Raw genomic sequence first — 21,089 nt, 5'->3', positions numbered from 1 at the left:
TGACATCCTAGAACCTTGGTGATTGCTTCCGTAAAACCTAAGTAAAGTTGATAGCAATTTAAATTTTGCATCAAACAAATAGTGCAGTTATGAAATGAAGTTTAATCAAATTTGCTAATCTTGCACTCATCTCAGTCAAAACTATTCAAAAATCAACCTGAAGCTGTACTTCCCCCGAATGCACCGCGTCATCAGTGTCATCGAACTGGGTCAATTTAGTCATTATCTTCGAACGACTTCAAACACGTTCTACGCTTCCTCACCGGTAATTGCGTCTAATATAGATCTGCTTTTTCGGCCGGTATCAAATCACCCTAAATAAAACTTTAATGACCGATCTGATCCCACTAAAACAACAGTAAATAAATTAATTACCAATAAAGTCGGTTTTTATTTGATTTTTTTTCCTTCAACTATAAAATCCAACATTCGTTACGGTTATCAACCTCTCTTTTTTGAGGAAGAGTTTCGGTTAACTGATTCCGGCATTCTTGAACATCACCCTTTCACGCCGCGACCACTAGTAGTTGATGGTCCCCCCCTACTCCTCCCGAATCAACCCAACCCAACCCAATCGGAGGGAAGGAGCTTGTTACACATTACCTGAAGATTCCACCGTGGTCGTCTCCAACAAACTTTATGTTTTTCGATCCATCGCTGTCTCTGGCTTTTTTCCCGTAGTTAATTGTTTGGGGCACCCCATTATCAGTGGCCGGCCATCCAAAATTCCTCCCCGAAAAAAAAATTTTCAGCCCGGGATTGGACAAAAAGGTAACACCAAGGTGGGGGAAAATCACCCAAGAGGAAGAAGATTTAATTGACGCGGTGTCCACTTGGAGTTTTTTTTCTGCGCCAGTTTTTTTTATCTGTTATGTTCCCTTTTTTATTATCTAAATATTTTACGATCAACTAGCAGCAGGTTGTCCATCGGATGCAACTGTGTAATGACCCACGTGCCCACGGATTAATCACATTTTACTGGTCAACTGTTGTTGTTTTTGTTTAACTGGGCAACTTTGATTACACTATCTTGCCAATGAATCGATAGTAATTTTATGAGTAGGATATTTGGCCGTGCAACCTTATAATGTTCAGCACAGTTTTTGGATAAATTTTAATTTTGGGCAGTTGGAAATGTGAAACCCTGGTTAGAGGCTGTAGAGTCGGAGTCAGAGTTGTCAAATTTTGGGAACCCGGAGTCGGAGACAGAGCAAGAGTCACTAAAACTTCAGAAGCAGGAGTCGGATTCGGATATATTCTAACTACTTTGAGTTGTGCTTGAGTCGGAGTCGATGGAGAAAGATCTTTTTGGAGAGCTGGAGATCTATTCAGATACCGTAAACCGGGGTGACATTAATAGGATTTCAATTTATTTTTGGAATATTTTCCAACTGGTGGGGTTTTTCTCATTATTTTTTATTATTTTTTTTAAACATGTATTGGGGTAGGTCACACAAAGTCCATGCACTATTTTTGAAAAAAAAAGTGTTTTCTATAGTGTTTAAAAAAAATAGCTACGTTAAAAATTCTTATTTTGAATTTTGGGGTGACTTTGATAGTCAAAGATGTTGTTGTTAAAATCAGATTTAAGGTGTTCTAACTTTATTTTTACGTCAAATCCAGAGTTTTTTTGAATAGGTCCTATTAACATATGAAAGACTAAGGGACCTTTTCAAAAAAAACTCAAGAATTGTACAATCACTAAGGCTGCTGATATAGTTTTTTAGAAAAAAAAATCAATGTTTATATTAAGTAAACTAAGTTTATAAGCTTTTTAACAAAATATATATAATTAAAGGTAAAATTGTTAAAAAGTCATACTTTTTCCTGAAATCCGGTTCAAGCTACTATTTTTGTTAGTAAAATTATCGATTTATATTACATTTTAAACTGAATTTGAAGCATGAATCAAAACTTATCACATTATAAATGGAATTTGTTCAAATGAAAATGCCTATAAGTTTGAAGACTTTTTATAATTATGATTCAATAACACATAATATTTATTATTATAAACTTATTTTACCTTCTCCTAGTTTCCACTCCATCCGAGAATGCAAAGAATCCGAAAATGCATTCCGTTTTTACGATTCAAAATCAAGTTCATTGAGAAAAATCAAGAAACTCCACATAAGAATTTCTTAGAGACTATTTTTTTTAATGGAAGCTCAATTACAGTGAGATTTTATTGAATTAAAATTATGCGTTTTCATAAGTAATTGCCTCTTAAGTGATATTCATATACTTTGTGAAGCTGAATCTTATGTAATATGATTCAAATGATCTTTGAAGTTTGAAGTGATCGTGCTATCTTGTCGCACGTCGCTATTTGAAATTCCGAGGAAAACGCGTTTTAATGCAGAGCGCGCAATGTAAACAATAACAAACACGTTTTATTTGGCTGATCATTCTGTGCATTGTCCCGAAGTTTGGTTGCCAAAGTCTCGAGTAATAATTAGAAATGTTTACAGTAGTCGGGCATGTACGTGTGTCAAACGCGCTCTGACTAAAATCCCTTTGGCTTGTTGTTGCAGTGTCGCACTTACCGCAATTTTCAGGGTGTGTCAAGATAGCACGATCATACCGAAACTTCTTTCATATGAAGAGTGAATACAATGCACGGAGTTTTTCCGGATTTTGTTGAATATCTCAGCATTGAAATCGAATTTTGGGGATCTGTGAAAGTCAATAGGTGAGGCATTGAAACTGCACAAAATGGCGTCCTCAACTTAATTTGGCCCTAAATCGACGTGCGACAAATTAGCACGATCACGAAGATTTTTCGTTAGACAGGTCGTTGAAAGATCTTTCAAATGCGTCACATGAATTAAGTGACACTTTTTAGAAGTCAGATCATAACACAATTGAAATAAACAATGTTGGAATTTATAAAAGTATTAATGATAATAAAAAAGAATATCAAAATATTGACGTTAAATTACAACCAGAAAATATTTTAAAACTTCTTTTACAACTAGGGGAAATATGCCCATTTTAATCACTCTAAGCCGTTCGACCAATTCTCATCACTTTTGCCGTTTTCCGCTATTAAATCAACATTTTCAGATGTATCAACAATGGAGAGTTGCTTGCTCACTTTTATTTGAGCTAATTATTACTTTGGAACAGTCAAAAACACGTTATGAAAGCTGTAATTCATGATCAAAGTGCTGATAGGCCGATAATAGAAATAGGCTGACAAAGGGTATAGTTCCCCTACCCAACTACCCAATCCGAACCACCAACCCCAAATCTCCATCGCGTACACGTAGCCCCTCCGCGTTCATGAATGACATTGAAATTTAAAGCCATTACCAGCATTATGTCTTAATCAATTCACCGGAATCAAACAGCAAGCAGTGGTTGAGACCGGCCAAAGATCCCGTGAGCATGTGCCATCCCGCGACCCTGCCCGTGGGTTCATGTCTTAGATTCGGATCTCCCACTCTCGTTCCCGGCGTGGTGGTGTGATGCGTCCGGAATTGACCGTGATGCCGCCGTGGTCAAGCCGTGCCTCACGAAATCTGCTCGAAAAGCTCGGCCAGAAAGCGTGCTCATCGCGCTCTGATTGCGTGGTGAGGTGGCCGGGGGGGCCTCTGAGGTGCTTCCGGCAGCCCGGCTACCGGTGACCGTTGAGGAGGGGGCGAGGGTCTAACGAAAATGCAATAAATTAAAACGTGCAAACGTTTGTTGTTTGAAGGCACTCTCGTGTTCTGTAGTCGCCAGAACAACCTTTGCTGGGAAACAGACTAATCGTTTGCAAGTCAAGTATTTGACAAGTTTGATTTGCCAAGCCATCGGAAAAATGAAGCATTTCAGTAGGGACACCAACCATAACATTTGTTCTCAACTTCTGTCAAATAAACCAATTTATTAAGAGCTGTATTTAAAAAGCACCGTCTGTTTCCTCACTTAAACGCCACAGCCAAACGCGCCATCCCCAGACATCAGGAGATGAACATACTTAAGCCAATGTTGATATCTCGAGTTGGCAGGCAGGAACCAGACGAAGCCACGATCAGACAGATTGAGTCCGAAGCCCCAAGTTCGGTCTGGACGGGTGAGGCGGGGGATGCGAAAAGCTCGGCCAAAACGAAGAGATTGCAATAATGAGTGTGCGATTTTTCGAGTGCAGCTGATTTTGATTGGGTTGTTAAAATTTCACGAGCGCCGCCGTCAGAGATATTGGGCGGGGGGAGGGCAACGGAGAGGAAGAAGCTTCTGTTGGGGCTGTTTTCAAGAGCTTTGCTGCCAAGTGCCAAGTGTTTGCGTGGGTGGATTTGATTTATCGGCCAAAGTCGAGCGGATTGGGTTGCTCACTTCTGTAGGGCGTGTGTGTTTGTCGCTTTTTGCGCACAGCTTTGTTTGATTTGAACGCTGAGAAGCTGGATTTCGGTTTGAAATATTGTTTCAGATAATTAACGTGCATTTATATATTTAAATCCGTTTCATATGTCTGTACTGGATATGTGAAATATTACAGAATTTGAAAAAAAAAATATTTTGAGACTACTTTTTCTAAAGGTTCTATGCAATATTTTGTTTATGTTTTCCCAGGATTGAACATTTGCGTTGTCACACAAACCTGGCCAAATTCCAGCTATCCGCGGATCGACGTAGGTCCTTCCCGAACCGTTTACTAACACGCGCGCGTGCCGTTCCCGTTTCCCACCTTCCGCTTGCGGTTTTCCATCCTCTCCCCGTACCGCGCTCACTTCCGACGGAGGTTCCAGTAATGAACGCAAATTATCCGCGTTTGTCAATTATCGGCTCGCACGGCAAATTACACGTCGTCGTCGTCGTGTGTCTAAATACGCCGCTCCGGAGTGGTCCTCGTGAATCATCCGTCCAGCAGCACCAGCCAGCGGATAATTAGGTTAATTCTAGCCAGCAATCCGACCGGCTTTAAGATAATTGAGACCATCATTCATTTATTAAGCCCCCCTCGCGTGTCACTGACGTTGTTGTTGAGGGGTTTAACATCAATCGGTAGGTGACGAGGGGGTCATAGCCAGTTGAGCAATTATTTGATAAGTTACAAACATTTTACGATAAAACACGGTATTTGTGTGGTTTATTTCTCGAACACAAAAAAAAACTTTTCTTTATCTCAAGCATCAAGCTAGTTTTCTAAGATTTCAGAAACTACAAGCATTTAATGATTTTCCATTTTTTTTGTAAAAATGACACTGTAATCTGTACAGTGTTCATTTTACTGAATAATTCACACCAAAAAAATCGATGGTAAAATCGCAAAAGCACATTAAGGTGGCTCGATATGCAGAACAGGCATTTTCTAGTCACATTCAGCCCCGGCTTTTCGGTATTTATTTTTTATGATTTTTATGTTGCTGCCAAATGAAAGCGTAGTGCAATAGGGATCATATTAAGAAGTAGTAGTTTATACAACACGTTGCAAAAGAAGATTGTTTCAGCACGAGTCGTACGAGGTTCACCGAGTTGGATAAATACTACGAGTGCTGAAAAAATCAAGTTTTGCATTTTCAGAAAAACACCCTTTGAGTGGAATTATAAGGTAAATTGTCTATGTATTGAATGAATCGTTTAAATCGAAAAAATGTTGAAAAGTATTAGTTTTCCAAATAAGTGCTAAAAAGTTCAACTTTTCAGCATCCATTTCAGTGCTGAAAGGTATAACTTTTCTGCATTTCTTTTGAAAAGGATTACTATTCGATTCTGTTATTTTTGGTAGAAAAAAGTAGGCTGTTTCGTTGTTAGAGAATGACAGAAAAAGTAAGTTCACAAAAAAAAATAATGGTAATATTACATCTGGAAAGGGGTACATCATTTATGTCAGAAAAAATGTGTAATTTTACCTCTGAAAATGTGTAATTTTACCACTATTTTGGTGTAATGTCGCATTTTCAGTCTAAATTGAGGTAAAATTACATCATAAAAGAGGTAATATTCAACCTTCTAAAATTACACCTTCCAAATTTACACGTTTTTTTTTGCTGTGTATAATTTCGAAAAAAAAAACAGTTTCTGATAATCGAATCAAGAATATGAACATGAAGTCGCTGAAATCAATTTCAAAATCGGCTTCGATCGTTCAGTTTTCACAGCGGCGAGTTGGTCGTGCGGGTTGGGGCGCGGAATTAGTAAGCTAGATATAACTATCGCCGGTTTGATTTTTTTTTTTTTTTTTGTTTGGATTGCAGATATTTTTTCCTAGCGTCTGCCAGATGTAAATTTACACATTATTAGAGGTAAAATTGAAGCTTTTTTCTGACATAAAAGATGTACCCCTTTTTAGATGTTATTTTACCATGATTTTTTTTACAGTGCAGAGCTTTCACACCAAAATTTTTGTCACATATATTTTAGTATCTTCAAAACTACGAGAACTATCCATATAATATTTTATTTATCCCCTAAAGTACTGTCTTCAAAATAGTTTACAACACAATTTGTCTATTTTTACAATCAGATTGTTGCAGGATTGGTTCCGTAAGATTGACAATTTTGGAATAAGATGATAACATCTTCTTTGGTTGCTGTGCACCCTTAATTTATCGTTATTTTCAGTTAAACAAGTTTCTTACCAATTATTTGATACTTTAAATATATACTACTAGGTAAAAGATGATGATTGAAGGTTTTAGTATTAGGCTGAAACAACTTTTTCAACTCGAGGAACATCCTCTTTGGTTGAATTGTGGTGGTTTTAGAATGGCCTATTTGGTCTATAAGTTGATCTTGCAAAACTGCAGTTTGATTTTTGCACACTTTCTACGCGGATGTTTCTAGTGATTCAAAATAAAAATTAAAATATGCACAGAAAAAAAAATCATGGTAGTATTACATCTGGGAAGGTGTACATCTTTTATGTCAGAAAAAAATGTGTAATTTTACCTCTGGAAATGTGTAATTTTACCACTTTTCTGGTGTAGTGTCACTTTTTTAGTCTAAATTGAGGTAAAATTACATCATAAAAGAGGTAATATTCAACCTTTCAAAATTTCAGCTTCCAAATTTACATTATTTATTACTGTGTGTATATTAAACCATTTACGGTAGCTTTAAGGATACACTGCAATCTAGTTATAATTGACACTCGGAATTACTACAACTTTAGTTGAAATAATGTTTTGAAAAATGGATAAAATACGATTAAGCATAGTTAAGGCTACCAACTCTTGCTAAGCCAAAATCCGTATACTTTACCGATATGACACCATGGTATAACAAAAACTGTCAAGGAATTATTTAGATAAGTTTGGAATTTGGGAATTAAAAATATTTTTGTTATACGTTTAAAAGTTTACGAAATGCCAAGTTTGCTTTTACGAATAATATCATTGTTAGTGTTTTCACGAAAACATTTCTAGAGGTCCTATAAATACAAGCACAACACAAAGTTTTCACAAGCCAAAATTTGATCTTTTATTTAATAAATATGTTTTGTAAGGATTTTGAAAAGAACAATCATTGACAATCAAGTTTGAACTGAGGGAAACCCGGAAAGTTATGCAAGTTATCCCTTTAAAATCAAACTGACAGTTAAATAAAAATATCTAATTAGAGAAAGCTTTGGCCCAATCAAAAAAACAATGAAATTTTTATAAAGTTGTTAAAATTCCGTACAAATCCGTATTATGCAAAAAATTCCGTACAAAAATTCCGGCCTGTTAAAAATCCGCGGAGAAGGTTGAAAATCCGTACGGTAAGGAAAAAATCCGTACAGTTGGTAGCCTTAAGCATAATGCATTCCAAACTGTTCCAAACAAACGATTAATACAAAAAAGAACACCGCTGCTCGACCTAATCAAGCTACAAAGCTTAATAGTTTCATCCGCAGTAAGACCAACTCTCTCTCCACTGCACTCACCATGAATGAACCAACCGCCGCGACACACGGGCAGAACCATCCCTCTTGATGCTACGGAAAAGTTTTATTTTTATTTCATTTTTATTAAACCGCGCCATGAAAGACCCAGAAATATCTTAATCGCTGCTTTAAAATCTCACTCCACAGTGTCTTCGTGTCTTTATTCGCGCGTATTTCCTCTCTCTCTTTCTCTATCCCCTGGCAGCATCGCGAGAGAATTTTGCAACACCTCTTCCGTTTTGCAATCTCTTGATCCTTCCCGGTGAGCAGCGCAAACTGTCAAGTCAAGGAGAAGCAAGCCGTGGAAGGTGTGTGTGCTTCAACGTCAAACACGATGGAAGGACAAGCGGGGAGGCGAGCGGGACCAAACTCCGATGCTCTGGTAGCAGTTTTCACTCGAAATTAAAACAGAAATCTGTTAAATCTCGAAAAACGACGCGCACATCATCGCGCACTCACGACGACGACAACGGATCGCGGAGGAAGTGCTCGCGATATGCGGAGGATGTTGGCAACAGTTTTGACAGCGGATTTTTCTTCTTATTTTTGGCTGTTCTCAAGGTTTTGGGTGAAGCAAGGTTTGGATTTTTCTGATTTATTTTTTTCTTTCAAATTAAATTTTTCAAAAAAAAAATTATTTCTTGTAGGAGTTTTGTTTTGCTCACGCGCCATCATTGAACATTTAAATGCAGTTCTGAAAAATATACTATCTCTCAAGAATTTTGAACAGATTCCGACTTTTAATTCTTTTTTTTTTTTGTAAAACCGAGTTTTTTTTATTTTTTTCAAAGAAGCAATCTGGAAACTAATCATTTAAGTCATCACACCTGGGTCATTCCAGGTCAACTGAGTACACTTTTGGACTCGACCTTCACCGATTTGGACCAAACTTGGAGGGAACGTTTATCTATCGATAGTTAACAGAAATCCCAAGTTTGGTGCTGATTGGACCATCCCTCTATTTTTGGCACCGCCCTCTTTTTTGGCGATTTTCTAAAAAACTTTTTCTTCTTTTAATCATAACTTTGCAACTATTTGAGCAAAAGACTTTCTACAGGTTGCATTTTATAGAAAATTGTCCAAGGAATTCGATAAAAATAAAATTTTAACCCTTAAATGCCCACTAATATCTTATTTTAACGTTTTAAGTATAAAAATTCAGTTTTGACCAATTGATTATATTTTTATTTTTTTTATTTTATCGCCATCGTGTTCCCCGGACAATTTTACATAATAATCAATATAGACTTCAAACTAAAATGAACTATTGGCGAGATACAGCGATTTTACTGAAAAAAGTTTGATTTTGCACTGCACTCTGTCCTATGAATTCAAATCCGAAATAAGTTTCTCACATATAAAAACCGAATTATGCGAGATTCATTCCTTTTTGTTGAAAAGTACACCATGAACTTCCGAGTGCTGCCAAATCGGTGAAGGTCGAGTCCAAAAGTGTACTCAGTTGACCTGGAATGACCCACCTGTAAATTGATTCTTATTGCTCGATATGCAGAACACTCGTTTCTTCCGGATGCAAAGTATTCTCAAAAGGTTCCGTAATCGTGAATAGAGTTATCTACGTGCGCATGTATTGCGTGTACGTACACGATGGATTTTTAGGTTAAAATTTGTACCCGCCAGCAAAAACAAATGGTAAGCTAGTGTGCGTGAGATCGGGCTTAGATAGCTCTATTGTGTTCTTGAATTTAAGAACCAAGAAGGAATTCATTAATGAGCATGGTGCATCTGCACTAAAACGTGAATATATTCCTTCGTGGTTCTTAAATTCATTGAACTTTTCGAGAATTGACTTTTTCCCGTGTATTGCAATCCTTCGTTTTAAGGGCTTAACATCATACTTAAGGTTTTTTCACAATTTCAACCTTTTTGAGAATGCAATGGCTATTTGAGTGATAAAAACAATATTGGATGATTATGTTAGCATAGCATGCATTGACACCGATTTTGAGAAAAAAAATTATGAATTAAATGATTTTGATTATTTTTTTATTTAGTTCATCAAAATAAAAAGAAAAGATTTTTTTAATAGAGAAAAGCAGTTTCAACGATTACCGCTAGCGAAAAGTTATAATTCTGTTTCATTTGGTCGCATTTTGACATATTTTTTAAAAAACGCTCCAACATGCGTTTGGCAACATTTATTTGTGGTGAATATTAAGAAATGTAATTCACTTAGTAATTGCAAACTTTTTTCCGATTTAATGATACCCGTAAACTTTCTATGAATATAAGTAAAACAAAGCCGATGCATTTCTAAAGTTTTTTGCCTTAACAACGAAATAAATTGATAAAATGAAATGAAAAAAGCTGACTTTCATTCATCGGAAAAACTTGATAAACTAAATAATAATTTAAAAAAAGGAAACTTAATTAAAAATATTTATAAACGAATTCCTGAATATTTTGAAATTTTCAGAATAATATTAATCATGTTTTCGAGATTAAATCAAAATTATTCATGGGCAATTTTTCAAATGAACCTAGATTAGATGTTTCGCATATTTTTATAATATTTTTGAAGCCTTTTTTTATTTTCATTTTGAATTAAAATTACGAGTGATTCAATTTATACAATTTTCTCAAATATGCTGTTAAGTTTAAATACGTAAGCTGCCCGTGTTCGCATAACTGTCCAATATGTAAAAACAGTAAGCTAAGAAAAACGCATGGCAAGCATAGACCGATTACTGACTATTTTTGGTTTTTCTGAAAGAGTACACGATGATTTAGGCATTATTTAATTGATGAAATCTTGATTAAAATGAAAAATAATGGTTTAATCGAGAAGCATTTTGAAAAAATTCTAACAAAAGTTCCGAAAACAACTTGAGTTTTTTAAAATGGTAATATAATCTAATGTGCCCTCCAAGCTCCAAGCTGATAGCAAACAATTCCCTATCGAACAAAAACTTTAAAAATACGTGAGGGCACATAAGCTTATTTCCTTCAGTATTTATGAATGGGCCGATAATATTTTTTTTATTGCGAAAAACATCATTAAACAAAATCCATTAAAAAGAGATGAATATTATTCTTTTATCGTTCTTTTTCAACAAAGAAATGATAATAGTTGTCCATTTTTCACAAGCGATTTTCTCGAATCCCTTTTTTGTACCCTAATGAAATGTTTGGCTTGAATTCAATTTAGGCTATTTCAATAAACAAATAGGATCTAAACAGATTTTTGGGAGATCCTTTCAGCTATGACTGATGCTTTTATCTCAATTTAAAAGAATTCATTAAAAAAAATTACGTTGGGATTTACACTAACAGAAAAAAAAAAAACTTGCAAAAACATGTCACCAAATACATTAAAGATGGGCCAAATATACATAAAATCAAACAATTCCTAAAATTGATAAAATGATACAATCAGCAAATCCACGTGACTTAAATCAAATTTATAGAATTACATTAGTAAAAAAAAACTTCTAAAACTGGTATTTAGTAAAAATATTCACTTTCATTTGATTTCCATTTGAGTAAATATCGTAACATTTTCAATGTCCTGGAGATGCTACGATATTTACTAAACAGACATAAATTGTTGTCCCGCCCGTGTGGATCAATCGGACCGCGCACTGGACTCACAACCCAGAGGTCGCCGGTTCGAATCCCGCGGCGGGCGCTCTAAAATTCTTTGTGTAAATATGGGTATTCGGCGCCGTCGCTCCGTGCCATACTTTCATACACTTAGGAGCCCAGGGCGGCGAAGTCCTTGAAGATAAAAAGGAAGACACTAGTGGTTGGTACTAGCAATGGTGGCCGACAGCTATAAAGTCAACTTCGTTCGACATAAATTATGAAATACTCCACCGTTCCGGTTATGTCGCCGACATAGCTACTTCGACAATTCAATTCTATTCTATTATAAAGTATTCTAAATAATTCTCACTCAACGTGAAACGGGAAACCAGTTCCTAGAAAACTTTTGCTCAACTTAAATCAATGTCTGAACTCGTTATTGTATCGTGTTATTTATCGTCTGCAACACACAGAACATTTTCAAGTTACAGCATTTTCCCTAAAACACGAGTCGAGGTGCCAAGATGGCGATGCCTTCCCGTTTCACCTTAACTGAAGACAAGACCTACTTTTAGTTCAACTTAAAGTTGTTAAGAAGAATAATGTTTTCTTTGAAGAAATAGTGCGGTTCGTCGCTTGTACATAGATCAAGCAAAATTATGGTTTGTTTTTTACCGCTCTTGTTCTCCAAACAAATAAAGTTATTATCAAATTATCAACAACCATATTTAAGAAAGCAAAGAAGCAAAGACCAAAGAAGCTGTTGGTAAGAATTATTAAGAATGCATTAAAATGTATAGTTATTTAGTCAAAAAATAAAATTATTAGCTTAAATTTAGTCATTTTATCCCAAACAAACCACCCCCGACTTTACCTGACAAAATTCCAGCAAACTTTAAAGCCATTCTGCTCAGCTATTCCAACTTCAAGCTAACCGACGAGAGAGTGTGCGAGTAAAGTTGTGCTGGCTTGGGGTCGTACTTACCGCCGCGTTGTACATTCCAACAACCGCAAAAACGACTCATCCAACACAACCGGAACGCATAACAATAGCAGCAACAACACCAACAGCCGTCGGTTCGTTTCAGGTGCCTCTCCGAGATGGCGCTGGTGGTGGTGGTGCGGACGACAAAACCGCCTCCATCATCATTAAAATGGCGACAGAGTCGACCGTGTCTCACGCGTGATGACACTGAGCGATGATGACACTTGTGCCACACCACACCATACCACAGTGACAATGACAAACAGTCGCCGCCGCCGCCATCACACACACGCGCGCAAACGCACGCAAATTTCTTCGGCGATGAGAGCTAGTCATCGTAGTAGGCCACATTACTAGCACTAGAAAAGCAACATAAATCCAAGTCACCGGCGGCAGTACATTGTTTTCACGGTGCGCACGCACACACACTCATACTCACTCACACAGATGCTCCAAGGGGGAAAGCGCGAGACAGTTTCCATGGAAACGTCGGCTAGCCCCCCCAAACCGTCATCATTGGCCATCATCGTCGGAAGCCCCCCGCGACGGAGGACATCATGACAGAAAGGACATGCACAGCATCCAACGCACACACACACACAACCCGCAAGATCGACGACGACGGTGGAAATTTGAGGAAAACGCAGGTACTCTCACTCTCAACTTGCCATGGCATGCTCTTCCACTGTGGGTGTATTTGTTGGAGATTCTCGGATTTTCCCACTCCGACGCCTGCTTTGACTGCGCTGGTGTTGGTGTCGTCACCGTTTGGAGTTTTTCGTGGGGAGACTGCGAGATTTGGTCCAGGAAAAGCTACAAACACCACCACCAACATCGTTTAGAATTGGGGAGAAAAGACACCAACACCAAAACGAGACAAGCAACCCCAAAATGGAAAACTTTGTTGAGAGTTTTTTGTTGTCTGTTTTTCGAAGCGTCAAATCAAAGGAAATGCTGGGTATTTTTGTTTTCATCATAAATATTTTTAATAAAATTGGTTTTTCTTCGTGTATAATAATTATAATAGAATAATAATAACTCTAATAATTAATTACTTATCTTAATCTTTCTTCTCTGTGTGTGTGTGCTTTCTTGTCACATTGTTTTGCTTACAAATCAGAGTAAAAATAATCTTTGCAAGAAACGAGACACGAATAAAACTAAACCAATAATTAAGTCCTGTCTCTGTTGGGAATTTGCGATCGATTCCAATCGCACTGGAATGTTGGTTGCGTTTTTTAAACTAAACTCTTTACGGGCTGACTTTACTTTCAATAAAGTATTTGATTTTCTTTTCTGCATTGCCTAATTTGATTTTGAACAAACGAATCTCATTTACGTATGTAAACACAAAACAAGAAAAAAAAAGTGTACTAATAGTTCACGAGAAAATTCTTGAACTCTCTTCACTAGCAACGGAGTGAAATACGGAAACGGAAAACAAACCGAGCGGAAACACGTCTTTCTACAAGTATTTACAGTCGACAAAACTTATTAGATGTTTAGTACAATTTTGCTTTGTATTTTCACTTTATATATACTTGCATGGGTTGGATTTTTTGTTTGTTCACTTCTACACTTATTATTTTGCTTATGCGGGAGATTCCTCAATAATCAAGTGTAATGTACGTTTTGCTTTCTTATACATGACTTGCTTGTATTTTTTTTTCTTTTACTTAAACTCGTACTAAGTTTAATCATGTTTCACGATTTCACAATTAACTAATCGTAGAATTATAAGCTTTTGTTTTTTATCCTCATCTCTAAACTCTTTGTCGTCGTTTTCGTTTATTTTTTCTTCTCTACACATTAAATAACAAAAATGAGATTTCGCGATTTACAGTTTATTTTTGATTCAAAACGTGTAACACATAAATATAGAGTTAAGTCGATTTCCGAGTCTATTATTTGTTTCGCTTGCCAAGCTTGAGAAAAAAATTAAATGTTGTTTTACACCAAGATTTTCGAGAAATAAATGACCCAATTCAAAGTTTGTGAGTGAGAAGACTGTAACAAGAACCCAAGAACAAACAAATACCGCCCTATGTTCAGGAACGGCTCTACTGGCCAAACTGAGCGAAATTGATTTCTAGAGAACGCAAACGTAAACCTTGGTTGGTATTTTCATTTACTTTTATAATTTTACCCTGTCTTTTTTATCTTTTTTGTTTAAACCTATTCGTTAAGCTTAGTTTTTTTTTCTTTGCTCGATTTTGCTTCGTCGTATAAAATGCGTGTTGCACGTGGAAAGTAGGAGGTTTCGAAACTGCCGAATTGTGCGAATTTTGCGTAACAACGAAATGTTTTGGTTTGATTCGGAAACAAATGAGATGAAACATGTCTGTCAAATGTAGGGTTTAAAAAATCAAATTCACGGAAATGTAAAAAAAAATCTTTCTAAGTGCAAAAAATTCAGCCATTGTTGTTTTTTCTAAAATCAATTTTTATGTCATCCAAACTGTGGGAGAATTAGTTAAGGAGAAATTTACAAAGATATTCAAATAAAAACGGCAGAGTATTTTTTTAATGCAATTGTTTCAAATAGTTTTCAAACATCTGAATTTAGTTAGTTGTTTAATAAATCAATGGTATTTGATTATAATTAATGTTTTCAATCAAGAGTGAACCCAATTCGTTTTAAAACAATGCGTATCAAATTGAATGGATAATGAATTAGTATTTTTTGTTGATTTACAAACTGCAAATGACTTCTTAACCAATTCCATAAAAAAACAAGAAAGGAATATTTTTAATTGAAAGAATTTTTCAACAGTTGAATTTTTAGCTTGTGAAAACAGATAAAAAACATGTTACACTAACCTACTGATTGAACATCATTTAATTTGATCCTTTAGTTTGCATTCCGTCGGTTTGATAAAGCCAAACTAAAATGATGACCTGTCACTTTTTACACGACGCTCATGCACACTAGCAATACTAACAATTGGTAGAGCGTATGAGCTTCGCACAAAAGAGGTGGCAATTATCGTTGTCAAACCATCGGGGTTTTAGTGTAAAAATATCAAGTTTGAGGGATTTCACGAAATTAAAAAAGAACAAAAAATGTATGTACTTTTGAGCAATAAACAAGGAATTTTATTCTGGAATGTTTGATGAACGCACTTTTGCTGGGGATTTTACTCTCCTCGTAGATCTTATCCGACCTTACAAATATTGGTATTCTATGTTTTGTAATTGTTTCGTACACAGTTTTTTGTATTGATTTTATAGATTCCATCTGACGCATCTCTACATCTGTCTAGTGTTTGTTTTATGGTTGATCTCACATTTTGTTTTACAAATATTTTGCTTGCGTTTATGTATACCAAGGGGGTTCGGTATACATTGGTGGACACACGATCCGTTCCAGACACCCAAAACTAGGAAATCTTTCACCTTTTTTGCGAAGAGTGTGGCGAGGAATTTCCCAGGTTTAAACCATCCCGGGGGTCACAAGCTATAAATACTCGTCACCGGGACGATTACGGGGAAATTCCGTAAGAATCCCCAGAAATTGGAAGAAATCGGAAGAAGAAGCCAGCGCAAAAAGGGAACGGCACAACCATCGATTGCCCTGCCCCTTGTTGACCTAGCGAATTGGGCTATAGCTTAGCAAGCCAACACGAAAGGACACTTTAGCCGAAAAGGTGTGAAAGCAACAGGACGAAAAAACAATCATCACTAATCGGCCTGCCGTCGGGGCTCCGGGTCGTAAAAGGATACTACCGGAATTTCCTGAACAGGAAATTTCCCGCACGAGACACACAGGTCACGCACACTCACACAGCAAGCGGGGCGCATCGACTCAAGGAAGAATCAAGGATGTGCAAGGAAGAAACAAAGCAGGCCCAGAAAACAAAACGATACTTCAAAAATTTACGACCTCGTGCACACATACACACACGCGGCAGCGAGCGAACAACCCCGGGGTATTCCCGAAGGTCTGCCGCAGAGCAATTTCACGATTATTTGGCCGGAATCGTTTTGGACGTCGCCGTTGGATCTCCCTCGCAACGCTAACACCTTGGCCGGCAGTACAAAAATCTGCCACCAGTTTAACTTGTTTGCAAAACAAAAGTTTGGAATCTAAGCAAGCCACGAACTGCCGTCGGCCAATCACGAAAAATCTGCAACGCAGTGCCCACTTGGATGAGAATACTTACAGCTTGAACTCACTTTTCGATGGTTAGATTTTCTATTTTGCACAAAGTATATTTTTTGTTTCGCTCATTTTTTATACATTTCACACACTTTTGTGGTATCATTTTCGGGGGTTTTCGGTGCTACTTTACTCATTTTTTTATATATATCACTAGAACTTCTCTGGTTTTGCTCTTGGAATTCCGCGCGCGCTCTCCATTCATTCCTAACTAGCTCTGTTGTGTGTTTTGCTTCTTTTTTGTTGTTTTTTTGTTATCTCATTTATAAATTCTAAGTTTTGCATACATTTCTTACGCGGTACTGATTATATTTAGCTTACTTTCATTACTTGTTTTACTTTGCATATTTTTTGTTTTGTTTTCTTTTTCTATGTACAGGTAAACACAGTTTCGATCGGAGTTTCACCAATTGTATTTAAGTCACCACTTTTTGCTTGATTTTTGTGTGTTGTTTAGAGTTTAAACTTTTATTTAAACAATTTATTTAAGGGGGGCATCAAATTATTTAATATTTTACTAGCTTGCATCTTATTGGTTTCGTGTGTTGTATTCATATAAGTTGCAGTTGTTGTTGTTGTTGTTGCCGTTTGTGGGAATGTTGATCTTCGTCTTCTTCTTACGGTTGGGAAAGACCCCGTCCTTGGAGGGGGTCCTTAGTTGAGATATCGTGCACCAGTCGCAGATCCGGTTGGTCCGAACTGCAGAGTCCATTCTTGAAATATCCGTCTAGCGTGCATCTGCTGTTGCTGCTGGTGATGCCTATGATCTATGTACATTTGAGCAGCAGCCGCCGCCGAAGATGAGGGCGATCCGCCGGGCATCGGTGCCCCGGTAGATGGCGACGTCATCGACGGTGGCGAAGAGGTATTCGTGGTGGTCGATGCTATGCTATAGCTGTTGCCAGCGACGGAGGAGACGGCAGCGGCGGTATGCTGATGATGGTGGTGATGATGCGGTTGCATTATCGCCGGATGGTGTATCGGTTGGAATACCGCCGGGTTATTGCTGGACTCCTGGTGCTCTGATTGCTAGTGGGCCGTAAGCTGATGATGCCCTCCACCTCCCATGCTCTGAGGGCTGAGCATGGGCGGACTGTGGCTGTGGCTGTGCGTACCCATGGGGCTACCGTGCATATCGTGGTGCGGATGGTAGCCGTGTCCACCGTGACCCATGTGCCCTGGTGGCATTCCGTCCATCATGTCGCCGCCCATCGTGTTCGGTGGCGTCATTCGCTTTTCCTTCTGCCGTCGGTTGCAGAACCATACCCGGACCACTTCCTTCTCGAGCTGCAACGAATCGGCAAGCGATGTGATTTCTTGGGCAGATGGTTTGGGCTGTTTGTGGAAGTGCTGCTCGAGTGCGCCCTTCACGGACACCTCGATGCTGGTTCGCTTTTTCCGTTTTCTACCCTGTGCCGCAATCTTGTCGATACTGGTCGGCGATCCCGTCGTTGAGTCAGCCTCCTCGAGCCATTTCTGCAGCAGTGGCTTTAGCTTGCACATATTCTTAAAACTTAACTGTAGAGCCTCGAATCGACATATCGTTGTCTGGGAGAAAACATTGCCATAGAGGGTACCGAGGGCTAGACCGACGTCGGCTTGGGTGAATCCGAGCTTGATTCGTCGCTGTTTGAATTGCTTTGCGAATGCTTCCAGATCGTCCGACGTTGGGGTGTCTTCCTCACCGGCACTCACGTCCCGATCGCCTTGCAGGTGGTGGTGTGGTATGTGTAGCTGAGGCGATTCACCCCGTAACGAGGGATGCATAGGTGGTGCACTTTGGTGATGAGCAGGATGAGCAGGATGGTGGAGCATACCGTTCATTGCATGGTGGTATTGCAGTGGAGATCCCCCGGTCGCGTAGTGCGTTCCAGGATGTACCGGTGCGTGCCAAGCATGTGGTGAGGCCATGCCCTGTTGTGCCCGGGCCTGTTGCGATAAATGCATTTCCTGCTTCACGTCTGTCGCATGCGGGTGGCTGTGAGGATGGTGAGAGTGCAGGGCCCAAGGATCGGTTGGCTGGAGTGCGGCCCATGGGTTACCACCTACGCCGCCCAGTCCACCCGTCACGCCACCCAGACCGGCTGGGTTAGGACTAGGACTCGAGGGCACGTGGTGGTGACTCTGGTGGTGGTGGTGATGCATGTACTTCATCTCGTTTGCATCGGCTGCACTCCGCGGTGAAGATGTATGATATCCGCCTCCCAAGGCCATATCCAACTCCCCGCTGGACGATATGTACGTGGTAGCGGCCATCCCCACCGCTCTCGGGCTGTTAAGCCCGTCCACGCTGGCGGGGTAGGGCTCCAAATTTGGGCTCAGTTTTCCGATATTAACAAAAATGGTTCACTAGCATAACACGCCTCAGCGGCACCGAAAATTCGCTTCTTCCACTGCCCTTATTCCGGCGTTTGGCGTTTGCTGTCCCGTTTTACTATCAGGTTTCACCCGAAACCTGCACTGGCCGCAGTAACAGGTCGCGCCTGGTTCTCACCGATGATCTCTCGCGCTGGAGACACACTCACAAAAAATGTCGATCACGTCAAAGTAATCAAATCAGAGACTTGTTTTATTTGTCTTCCTCTTTCAGCGTCCACGCTGAGCCGTTGTCTTAAGTTGTGTGTTTGCTTCCAAGCTGCTGCTGCTGCTGCTGGCTGTGTGTGAGTTTCGATAATTCAATTCTCCAGTGCAGAGCTAGAATCAATCAATCATCGCTCAGGTGTTTACTCTTCGCTAATAACTTCTCTTTGCTTCTCTCCAACTCTTTCAAATTGTTTTACTGGCGCTGGAATTTTCAACCGTATTCTTAGTTTCTTGTTTGTATCTTCGCGCGTACAACTTTGCGTTCGGTGTTCGCCACTGGATGCTGTTTCAAGCCGCTACTGCGTCCCGCGAGTATACGAATTATGTTAATTTCTGTTTCTTCATTCAAGATTATTCAAATTAATTGTGGCATTTATTTGGGTTCCTTTTTTTCCCCGCTCTCTCTCTCTCCGGCCGGGAACCATAAAGAACTCTCGCGCGCGACTGACAAAAAAACGATCAAAACATAAACACACTTATGCACACATCCCGCGCGCGCTCTTCGGTTTAGATCACTTGCTGCTGCTGATGCTATTCTTGTTTTCTTCACCCTCACTCGGGATCGCTATGGCAGTTCCACTCAGTTGTCACAAACCAAGTGTGGCCTGATGCTGGTTCTTGACTTTTGCATCAACTCGCTTCCAAGATTTCAGGTATCAGGTACGTCTTTTGATAACGACTATCTTCACATTTCACTGGATATTTTTCGTTACTCAAATTTTCCTCGTTATCACTTGGCGGCGTCAACCAACCTTCGCTGTCAACGCAATCACTGGCCAGAACTTGACTCGTTCGCGGCGTTCACGTTCACGATTTTCTGTTGTTCACGACCTGTGTGTGCTTGTCCAAATTGTTTTACGATCTCGGGTGAAAAACGGATTTCACGTCGCTGCTACGTCGTCGACCGCCGTACTGTCATCGCGCGGTGCTCAGATCTCAAGCAAAACACACTCTCCACGACGAACGCTCCAGGAGGAAAGAAACGTTGTGTGTAAAATAAAAAATAAATTAATAAATATACACGCACAATCGAGACATATACGTGCAAACGCTCCGAATCATAGAAGTTGACTAAACAATATATTCAACTATTCACCGCACTCGGTGTGGTTCCCGTGTCTCACTCGATCGTTTTTTGCTGTCGCTCTTCCACACACGACTCCACGCACACACTCGCAGTAGGCCTAGCTGGTCCACAGCACAACACAAGACACAGCGTCGCGCTCAAGGCACACTTCGTTCGCTACTCATCGCACCAACACACACACCATCGCACGAAATCCACTTCACCTCACCACTTTGGCTGATCTCACCTCATTCCGTTCTTCCAACTTCAACGTCAAAACCTTGGCTCCACCCCTTTCCGTTTGCGCTCTCCCTCGCTCTCACCTGCAACCATTGCGTACCAGAACGAGTGCGCAACTACTCCTCACTTCTCTCACGCGTACACGTACACACCACCACAAGCGCCTTGCTCTCCTCGTGTCTTCACCACACACGACTATACGCGCTCCATCTCCCCATCCCTTTCTATCGTTTTTCACCACTCAAACTTGTGTCGAGCTGCTGTGGTGCCGGTACCTCTCTAGAAAGAAAGAAGAAACAACACAAAACAGTGGTGCATGCGTACAGGAGCTGCCACCACCACCACCACCGGGAAGAGGCAGCCTGCTGGGACCAACCCGCGGGAGAACTTCGCGAAGAGCGCGCGCTTCATTTTGCTCAACCTGCTGCTGCTGGTCTTGGCCGACTCGGCGCGGAAACTCTCCGCAAACCAACCGACGACGGTGAAAATTCTTGTTTGCCGTGGGGTGGAAATTTTGCTGTTCTATAGTTTAGCAAGGTGCGGAAGCTGAGAATTTCAGGTGCTGCGTCGAGGTGGATTTCTTGGTTCTGGTTAGAATTAGTACTAGGATCGTATATATGTTTTTAGTTGTTAAGTGCAATAAAGGTAAGTAACAAAA

The 21,089-nt window shown here is 39.5% G+C and overlaps 2 protein-coding genes across 2 annotated transcripts in view; both read right to left on the bottom strand.

The window, feature by feature from the left end:
* Positions 1-13,849, bottom strand: part of LOC128093226 (uncharacterized) — a 65,382-nt gene extending 51,533 nt beyond the window's left edge. Inside the window, exon 1 of the mRNA XM_052709234.1 lies at positions 12,384-13,849. Coding sequence (XP_052565194.1) covers positions 12,384-12,423 — 40 coding nt within the window. The 5' untranslated portion in view covers positions 12,424-13,849. The remainder of the gene's footprint in view (positions 1-12,383) is intronic.
* A 2,594-nt stretch (positions 13,850-16,443) lies between these two features.
* LOC120424327 (POU domain protein CF1A) lies at positions 16,444-20,245 on the bottom strand. Its single transcript, XM_039588423.2, is given in 1 exon segment — positions 16,444-20,245. A coding segment is annotated over 1 exon segment (1,602 nt). The 5' UTR covers positions 18,799-20,245; the 3' UTR covers positions 16,444-17,196.
* Between the last annotated feature and the right edge of the window lie 844 nt (positions 20,246-21,089).

This window comes from Culex pipiens, chromosome 3, assembly GCF_016801865.2.
Source record: "Culex pipiens pallens isolate TS chromosome 3, TS_CPP_V2, whole genome shotgun sequence".
Lineage (NCBI taxonomy): Eukaryota > Metazoa > Arthropoda > Insecta > Diptera > Culicidae > Culex > Culex pipiens.
The sequence above is the reverse complement of the archived record's forward strand: the minus strand, read 5'-3'. Positions and strand labels throughout refer to the sequence as shown.